This window comes from Glycine max, chromosome 6, assembly GCF_000004515.6.
Source record: "Glycine max cultivar Williams 82 chromosome 6, Glycine_max_v4.0, whole genome shotgun sequence".
Classification (NCBI taxonomy): Eukaryota; Viridiplantae; Streptophyta; class Magnoliopsida; order Fabales; family Fabaceae; genus Glycine; species Glycine max.
Window position 1 is genome coordinate 48,316,723 of NC_038242.2, and position 10,097 is coordinate 48,326,819.

The following is a 10,097-nucleotide window of genomic DNA, read 5'->3' on the forward strand; positions in this document are numbered from 1 at the left end:
TTGCGTGAAAGTAAAACATCAACTATGGAAAGATCAATTACATTTGTAGATATCCATCTACAAATTATAAGAGCTGATACAGAAGCATAATTTAGTACCACCAATCATTGATTCAATCGAATCTAAACACGACAAACATGCTACCTAAATAGAACAAAGAAATGCCTTCACAATATCTATTTAGGGAACTTTTACTAGGTCACTCAACCACATTTGACATATGCAGTGGCCAAGGAATTCAATTTCTGGACATACAAATGGGAGAACATTAAGGACACAACCAAAAAAATAAAAAGAAATATTTTACACTGAATCTACCACTTCAACCTGCTGCCTGGCCAGGTATCTTTCTCTTCTTTCTTTCTACACACAAAAAGCAATGAATACGAATGAGATAAAATGAAATGAGAACTTGAAATGTGAATGAGATGAAATGAAATGAGAACATGAAATTCCAATACAAACTAAACCAAAATGAGAGAAAAAGAAAAACTTGATTAATATGTCTGACCCATTCATCTATAACAAGTCCTTCACCAGCAACTCGAGGACCTGTCTCCTCCGGGGGCTTCTTTCTTGCTTCCAATGCAGCCTCAGCCTCAGCTAGCTGCCGTTTAAGCTTATCCAAAGCCTTTGAGAAACCATGTTTCAAATTGGAGAAGATAATTAGTACTGACAGTTCAGTTTACAAACAGTATGATATGAGGTGCAACAAATTTAATGGTAACTGATTGTTGTTACAGTTCATAATGTATGATCAAGCACAACCTACTATGTAAAACTACTTGAGTTTTCGCTCGGGAAATTTTAGACATTTAACTACTATAATGAATTAGTAACTACATTTGGTGACGGAAAATTTGTTTTTCCCTTGCTAATTTTGGGATCATTAAACTTTAGTTATGGTTTATTTAACATTTATGTTTGAATTTTTCCGGTCACTAATTTTAATTTTTCTAATTATTAATCTTACAGGGCTAGGGCGTTCAGGGTCCAGAAAAATGACACGCAAAATTTGCTCGTCTGCTACATGATCCCTTTGCTCATCAAACTGCATGATGGATTACATGACACAACTGTAATCAGTATTTAAAAGCATTATCGATGAAGTATGAAGAGTGATGCCAGACACCATGCAAAAGGGACATTAATACATTACCAGTTCTGGTACATAGTCCATTTCGCCTTTCACTTTTAAGCTCATGATTTTAAACTTAACCCTGCTTTTCTGATCAATTGGTTTCTCATTGTTCTCTGGTGGCTCCACAAACTTAAACACTGCCAAATACATGACACAATTGTCAGAGAATTCCCCAACTTGCAAGCATTCACCTATTTGTGTTTAACACTAGTTTAGAAGGATTAATTACCAGTTGCAATTATACTTTCACCAGGAGCAAGAATACCACCCGGAGGGCGCATATAACAACTCTTGGGTGCAGTTGTTTGAAACTAAGACAAAAGAAAACAACACTATTAGTAGTAGCCTCAACGGAGGATAAATAGAACAAGCAACAAGATGGTATAATTATTTCACTAAAGTCAATACACAACAATAGAAGTACTTATACTACAAAATAAAAGCAGGGACACCAAATATGAAGATAATCATGTGCAAAATGTTAAACTTTTTATCTATCCAAATATCACCTAATTATAGCAAAATTTCACAAGAGTTTGAATCTGTTTTAAAATTTTAATGAAAACTGTTAATTTTTAAGAAATATTCTAGTTTCTCTAAAGAAATGTTTCTCCAGTCTTGCCACAGTTGGAGAAGCAGTCCAGCTAAGACACTTTTGACCTCACATTTCGTCATTGTAGAAAGTTGAATCAAAGCTAAATGTTTCCCAAGAATGTCAACACAAATTGACTATAGTGTCGGCAACATTCTAAATTTCCAACACGGCCAAACTAACTAAGCACAATCAGTCTCCAATTTTATCTTATGTGTAACATGACAAAGCTACTAGTCAAATACCACTTTCTGAATCCAATAACACAAGAATAAAACAATAGTAGCCATATGCACCGCACCTTGAAAGCTACATGAGACTTGCAAGTGTTTTTAATTGCGATGGCGCTCCTAACTTGCTTACCAGGTTCATCTTCAAAACAAAGGTCACAGATCATATCAGACAAGAGACAAAACCAACATCCAGTGCAAACTCCACACATCCATGTTCTTCCTATGCATTACAACAAAGCACACACAAAAAAATATGGTTAAACCATTCATTTAGTCCTTATACTCATCCTCATTTTTAGTCCCTACACATACTATTTTGGTAGGGGTCACAGCTAGAAAGTTTTTGAAATGGTTTTACACTACTAGAAATTCTTCTCTGGACTTAGCAAGACCAAAACTTTAACTTTTATCCATGTGTAGAGATTAAAACTTTTAGTTTTCTCTTATAAGGAGACAATTATAGGGGCCAAATGAATAATTTAACCAAAAACTAAACTCACAATGGGCACATTAGTCATGACCAATCCACTCTCAAGCAATCAAATGGAAACAAGATACAACAAACCACACTTTGAATTAGTTAATGAAACAAAAACACAAAACAGATTACTGATGCTAAAAAAAAAGCAAAAAGATTAATAATGAGAGACATACAAGGAAAGTAGAGCTTGTTGGGAGGATCAAGACGGAGCCTTCTCCTTGTGGGGAGAAGAGATTTAGCCACAGAAGAGACAGTGGTGGAAGGTTGATGAGTGGATCTATCAAGAGACTGAAGAATCTGGCTCTGATGGTGAACACTATGATGCATAGAAGAAGTTGTTGGTATTGTTGTTGTTGTTGAAGAAGAAGATGAAGAAGCATGAGTTGTTTGCCAAAATGGCATGCTGCAAAAGCTCCAAACTTTCCCATCAGAACCCACTTTGTCACTCTCCACCGCCATTCTTCGCCGGAAAATGGGACTTCCGGCAACTGGGTCGCTGGATTGATGCCAAAGTTTGAAGCTTTAGATTTGTGTTTTGTTTTGTGGGTGAAGGTGGATTTTTGGCACTAAGTGTTGTATCAGATCAGATACCCTTCTTGGGTTGTCTTTGCTTATGAAAGCTCTTTTACGTAGTTTGCCTCAGCAGCAAAACGAAGATTGAACGTGACCTTTCGTTGTTTGTGACTTACAACTTTTTCATGTTTTGTCCAAAATGGTGGTTCTTAGTACCTTTATGATTGAGGTAATTTGGCAGCACAGGGAAATTGGGCAATTTTTTATAATTATAAAAATCTAAATAATAATATTTTTTGTATAATTAAATTAGAATCATCTGTTTATGTTGGGAGTGCTACTATGCACCCAAAAAAAATAACAAATAGGAGTGTTTACAAAGTAGATTGAATCAAGGAAAACTCATATGTTGCAATCATTTTAATTTTCTTAATTTATCCTTCGGATTGGTTCGGATTAAAATTTGAATCTATCTCGATCCAATCCATTTTAAACACAATTTGGATCAGTTGTTAGTTTTATTCTTACTTTTGTATATCTTTGAGGAAAATATTAAAAATAATAAAATATATAATATAATAATAAAAATATCTTATCTATATAAGTCATTATATCACTAATAGTAATGTAATTCTTTAAATATATACTATTAAAAATAAATTTATACAACTAAATAATAATTATATTTATGTACCTGTTTTCAAATAATTACTAAAAATATCTCTAACTAAATACATTTTTCATTAATAAGCATAAATTATGTGATAATTTTATAAATTGATAAGAAATAAAAATTTAAATATGAGTAATATCATAAATTTGTATATATATATATATATATATATATATATATATATGTATGTATGTATGTATGTGCGTGCGTGTTCAATTTGTATTAGATTAAATTGGATTGGTTTTTTTAAAGGATTTTATGAATTGGGTTGGTTTATAAATACTCCTCATTTATATCATTCAACTATACCAAATGTTGAGTTTAATAGAAATGTTAGTTTTTCACACCAAATTAAAGTTTGAATTTTTGTTAATAGAGGTGTCACATTTAATAAATGATTATACTTCAATAAGATTACCTCTAAAGAAAAAGACATGTGAAGAACAAAAAAATAATCATACATAACAAAATTTATAAAGTCATACTTGGAATAATTTATTTTTGTTTCTATGATTTAACTATGTTAATAATCTTAAATGTTACTTGGTTTTTATATTTTAATTTATATTTTTATCATGAATATAATAAAATTTTTAATATTTTACAATTTATAATTTTTATATTTATATAATCATATGTATTGAATAAACAACCGTAGAATTTTCTTCAAAAAAAAAACCTAGAATGTATGAGTATTTGCTGGTTATAATAATTGGTGTGGAAAGGCAATTAAAGCATGAGAATATGGAATTTATTGAATGCCATCTAATCTTCAATTGCTGAATATCCGATTTTGGGTATAGCATTTCACTTTCCCTGAAATTTTCCTTTAAACTCTTCATAAAAAATAAATGGTAGTATTTTTTTTTTTTCTTCACATTTCCCATTTCATTCCTAAACACTTCTTGAAGGACTCAGATTTGAGTGATGTGAGTTTTCTGTATTTGATATATGCCTTTGAGGTCCAACTGTGTGTGGGTTCCCGGGCTTTACAGTTGGTTGGATTCTACCCTCTATGCAATCATTTGCAACTTCTTTTTGAGATTTCACTTAAGATTTGGCATCCCCACCTTTTAATTTCCCAAGTAATTACTGAATTTGTATCCCAAAGTATTATTTGAGAATCTTTGTTTTCTTTTTTTTATTCGCCTTCGAATCTGCGCTACTCAAATTGTTCTGTAATTGTCCACAAAATGATTCAACAATTGCAACAACAAAGTTGTATGATTGTATCCACATGTTTTTGGTTATTATGATTTTTTTTTAATTTTTCATTCTCTATTTTGCTAATTGCACACTCAACTCAATTGGTAAACAGTAACATAGAAAAAGGTTGCTTGTTTTATGGCTTGGACCCTTTTAGCAAAAAGCAAATAAGATAAGAACAACAACGAAATCAGTGTCGATAATCGACTTGGCTTGAAATCTAAACCACAAAAGGTGAGCAAATATGGGGAAAATAGAAAAAGCCTTGGATATATGCTTTTACCAAATTGACATCTCACTCTTCTTTTCTTATCCCTCGATTTGATCGAATCGCACTGTGCTTGAAAAGAACAGATAGATAGATGAAAGGTTTTTTCTTTAGGCTTAGAGACTATTTCAAAATGCCATGATAAGCTATGATGTTAGGACATTACAAGTTGGTGGTGTCATTAAGAATGACAACACTGGAAAACAAACTGGTCCTCCCATGTGGCCCTCTTGCACAACGGCATCTTTATCTCTTTTGTTCTAGATTTATAAAATTCATTATGAATTGGCAATTATTTCAAGCTCTACCAGTAATCTGCCATGGAATAATCCAACAGTCTTTGCAATAAAAAAAGTTACTTTTTCTCTTTATATATGAGTATGTTCTCGGTTGGGATAGATTTTTAGGCAAAAAAGTCATATTCAGTTTTTTAATTTGCTTTTAAATGATTTTAAAAATTAATTTTAATTTGAGATCTAATAAAATAAATTCACACAATACATAACTTAATAACTACTTGAAATTTTCTTTTAAGGATAACTACTTGAATGTTAAAAATCCAAATATAAACAAAGAGAAAACAAGAAGGAGAAAAGGAGTGCAAAAAAAGGAAGATAAAGAGATTTAACTCAATTCAACAAAAAGACAAATCTAAATGCACAAGAGATAAAGGAAAATATAAAGTCAACAAATAATAAGATTAAACTACCCTTACAAATAAGAAAAATAACAAAAATTGGACCAAACCTTTTTTTAGAAGATACTGCAAAAATAGATTGATTGGGAGTGAGCAAAATTTCTTTTTTTTTTTTAGTTTGAAACTTAAGTGGAGTCTCTTAAGCTAATAACTCATTAACCACAAAATGAACACTTGAAAGGAGATTGCGGTGCAATTTCGTTCTACAGAATCCTTCAAAGTCATCTTGTCAAGTGATCACAAACATCTTCTCATGTTTCATATTATGTGAGTTGAATCCCTATTGATTACAATTCAGAGTTGTTGATCCAAGTGAACATCTTTAAATTATTTGTTTCTAATAACGGTTAATTATGAGTATATTTTGAGATTGAATTATATAGAAATTTGTAATTTTTCTCCCCTAATTCTTTTTTTTAACTAATAATTGTTAAATTAACATCATTTAAGTTTTGGTGCAAAGAATATTAAAAGTAATGAATTTATAATACGTAGTGAGTAAAATAAAGCCTAAAAAAAGCAGAATAATTAAGAAAAATAGGATTAATTAAGGAAACCAAGAAAAAATATGACTAATTAAGAAAAACAGACTAATTCAGGAAAGTAAAGACGGACTTAGCACGAGAAGTCTCCTTAGCACTAAGTTAATCTATACCTATAAAAGAATAAAATAGAAGAAAAAACACCCAGAAGTGAAAGGCTAGAAGAAGGAGAAGTAATCATTAGAGGTTATTCCTTCCCTCTATCCCCTTTCCTTATCTTATTTCATTTCACTAAATATTTTTCTCTTGTAATTGTAAAGTCTCCCATGACTATGAGAGATTAAACTCCCTTTGTTGGAAACTTGACGGTCAAGTACTCTTGATGTAATTTCTCTTCTTATCTATTTATGAATATTACATTTGCATTATCTTTTTTTGTGTGTAATTTTATTGCTTGTGGCTTGATCATCCATTTGCATAGTAAGTTTCAGGGATAACGTTGAGAGACGTTATTTTTTAATAGAATTGGGAAAAAGTATCTAAATAAAGTCATCACTAGGGATAAATTGATATTTGTTTAGCCTGTTGTACATATCTATTCTTAACGTAATTTACTATTTTAGCTCTACAAAGGAATTTGAGAAAGAAAATAGATAAATTAGGCTTTTTCATGTGAGGAACCGAAGTTAAAGTATACTAGAAGATGTAAGTGTAAATTAGAATAATTATAAAGAGAGAAAACATCAAATAGTAGCTCTGGTAGGTTAAGTTCCCAACATTCTCATCTTCCGAATTTAACTTCTATAATAATTGACTTTTCTTTTCCTTTATGTTTTTAATTAATTAATTCAAATTCTTGTTCAATTTTTCCTTTTGTTTAATTTAATTTTCTGTCAATTTAAATTATTGTTTTTCATAATCTTTTCAAATCAATTTTCTTTAACCTCTTTTATTAATAAAATATTTATCTACTTAAGTACAAACAAAGTCCTTGTAGGTTCGATACTCGGATTTTCGCTTTAACTTTAAGACGAATTAGTGCACTTATCAATCCATCAATAGCTTCCCAAGATTTTAACTTTGTTTCATATTTTTCGTCCTATTTATTTATTGGTTTAACAAAGGCTCTAGATACATATCCTCACATCCTCTTGTCTTTCAAAAAGTTTCACAACACATAACTCCAATAAGAATAATTTTGCCCATTCAATTGTACACTAATAGATCGAAGATAATCACCCCTTTCACCAATCACTGCTAACACTCACAAGTAAAGAACAACAAATTGAACAAAAAAATTGATTTGTGCAAAACCCTAGGTGCAGAGCTTCACATAATGTCAACGAAAAACTGCAAATGGGTTCTCGAATAGTTTCTATTTTCTATTGTGAATGACTATCGCAAATGTTCACAAATAGGAACAAGAAGGTGAAAACCCCCCAAACACAATTGCTTATGTGAATAATGTTTCTCCCTCTTTATATCTTCTTTTGACGATCCAACCGTATAAAACAAAGAAAATCACGTGTATTAAACTTACTGTCCAAAAATCATCATGATTCAATACTGAGCAAATGTGCAAAATTGAAAAATTATTGTCTAGTGAAATGCAAACTATGCGAATTGTACTATAGATAACTAACAATTGGATTTATGAAAGTTGTGATTTAAATCGAACTTGTTCTGGATATCATGTTAACAATACAAATATAAACACAGAAGGAAAAAAAAAGAGAGAAAGAGAATGTAAAATTAAAGATGAAGAGATTTAGCTCTATTCAACAAAAAGGTGAAGTCCGAATGTATAAGAGACAAAAGAAAATATAAAATCAACATATAATAAGACTAAATTACCCTTACATATTATTTGACATTTAATTATGCGGAGACCTTACATAACCAGTACAATCAATATAGGTAGTGTTAAGGAAAGAATTAGATTTTATAGAGATATAAAAAGAAAAACAATGCAAGTAAATAAGTATATTGAACAATAACACTAAGTAACATAACCAGTTCCTTCAAAGCTTGGACCCTACCAATACCATCTCCTTGTTAGAATTTGACAATCAATAGGGTCAGGGAATCTATTTGCGAGGAACTTTGCCATGACGAGTTTGATGATTACAAGGAGATTTTTATTTTGGTAAAACAAAATTACAGTAAAATTTACATATTAACGAGCCAAGAAAAAAAAATTGAAAATCAAACCTGCATATTATTTACTAACAAGATAATACAAGGAGAATTTGAAAAGGGACAATTTTACCCTCAACTAGAAATTTATATGGCTGTAATCACTTTTATAAAATAATTTGTTAGTTATTACGGAAAATTACATTTTCTTTGAATTTACGTCGAATTGTTCTATTCTTCTTCTTCTTTTTATATTTTACTTGATTCAGTTTTATTTTCAAAAAATTTATATAAGAACGTAACATTACGTATCTATTTTGTCAACACAGATTTTGTTTTTAATTTGTGACTAGCCTTTCCTAATTTGACTAATTGAGGATGATTGCGTAAGGATAAGAAAAAAAAAAGAGGTTTCGAATACCATATCATTTAAATTTAAGGTGTGGAAATGCAATTTATCCAAAGATTTATAAAATATAAAGGCATAAAGTTATCAAATTTTTTTTTATACATGAAAATCAAACCGAATAGTTTGTGATGTTCTGTCTTTTAATTAATGAACTTACAATTACAATTGATAACCGTGTTACTTGCCAATCTTTAACATATCTTGAGTAAGATTGCTGAAATGAATGAAAAAGAGCCTTCTGTAAGTACACGAGTTAATCACAATTGATAAACGAGTTATTTGCCAATCTTTACCATAAAGAACACTACAAATAAAATTTGGCAACAGCTCAACACTATCAATATCAAAATTTACATAATGACTGCCATAAAGACAAGCAATATTCTTTCAATACTCATCATCATTTGAGACTAATTAAGCTTGCTTGATTCCTAGAATTGAAAAGAGAAAAGAATATTTTGTTGTTGGGCTTATGATATCTAGTTGGGACCCCAGCAGCTTAAGTACATGACAGTTCTCAAAGACTCTTCTGATTGATTTGCCTTCTCATGTTTTAGTGTTGTGGATATCATAGCAGAAGAAGAAAGCTTGTTAGCCTGAGAGAATGAGCCAACATGGTTTTTGAGATGGTGTTGAGCTGATCTTAAGGCATGATTCCACCTGCATATGCCTTGGTCTTTCAAGGCCTCCACAATTCCAACACTTGCTGCCACACTCCATGCTCTAATTCCTGAACTCATCTTGTTATTGTGATGATGATCTTGTAATTCTTCTTAGATGACTTTTATGTGACAAGAGAAAACACTAAAGTAATTGTTCTTGCTTTTAGTTGAATGAATGAGGAAATGAAATGAAGGTGGTCTTTATTATATAGAGAGAAGCACATGGGAAAAGTTGCAAAACCAGGGGAAGTAAAGTGGTGGTTTTTTAAAAGACAATGGGCTATGATCGTTACATGCATCCTGGGATTATAGGAACACGTGTATTTGCTAGTGACACCTTTGGTTGGAAAACCAAAGATAAGTTCCACCAACACCAAGTTAACTTTGATTTTTATATTTTATGTTTGGCTTAAATAACGTCTTCAGCTTCTTTTTTTCTCCTTCTAAATTATTCTTTTAGTCTCTTAATTTATTTATTAAGTTTAATTTGATTTTTTAATCTAAAAGTTTAATTAGCTTTTCTAGTTTATAAAATAGGTTTAATTCATTTTATTTTAAGTCAAATTTGATCCCACTTTTTAAATTTATGAAACCAAAACTAACA

General features: G+C 30.7%; 2 protein-coding genes across 3 annotated transcripts; both read right to left on the reverse strand.

Annotated features, from left to right (window-relative positions):
- LOC100820576 (vesicle-associated protein 4-2) lies at positions 1-3,166 on the reverse strand. Of its 2 annotated transcripts, XM_003527411.5 has the most exons (7): positions 2,621-3,164; positions 2,035-2,105; positions 1,371-1,452; positions 1,160-1,278; positions 974-1,051; positions 512-631; positions 1-363 (listed from the first exon to the last, which is right to left on the reverse strand). In XM_003527411.5, the coding sequence occupies exons 1-7, from the start codon at positions 2,904-2,906 to the stop codon at positions 304-306; spliced, it is 816 nt and encodes a 271-aa protein (XP_003527459.1). In that variant the 5' UTR covers positions 2,907-3,164; the 3' UTR covers positions 1-303. The 2 variants fall into 2 exon arrangements, with proteins under 2 accessions (XP_003527459.1, XP_014632301.1); XM_014776815.3 differs by lacking the exon at positions 2,035-2,105 and having other exon boundaries at positions 2,621-3,166.
- Positions 3,167-9,147: 5,981 nt separating this feature from the next.
- On the reverse strand, positions 9,148-9,679 carry LOC100305823 (uncharacterized). The gene has a single exon (XM_003527412.5). It carries the CDS (start codon positions 9,569-9,571, stop codon positions 9,311-9,313), a length of 261 nt encoding a protein of 86 aa, XP_003527460.1. The 5' UTR covers positions 9,572-9,679; the 3' UTR covers positions 9,148-9,310.
- Positions 9,680-10,097: the final 418 nt, after the last annotated feature.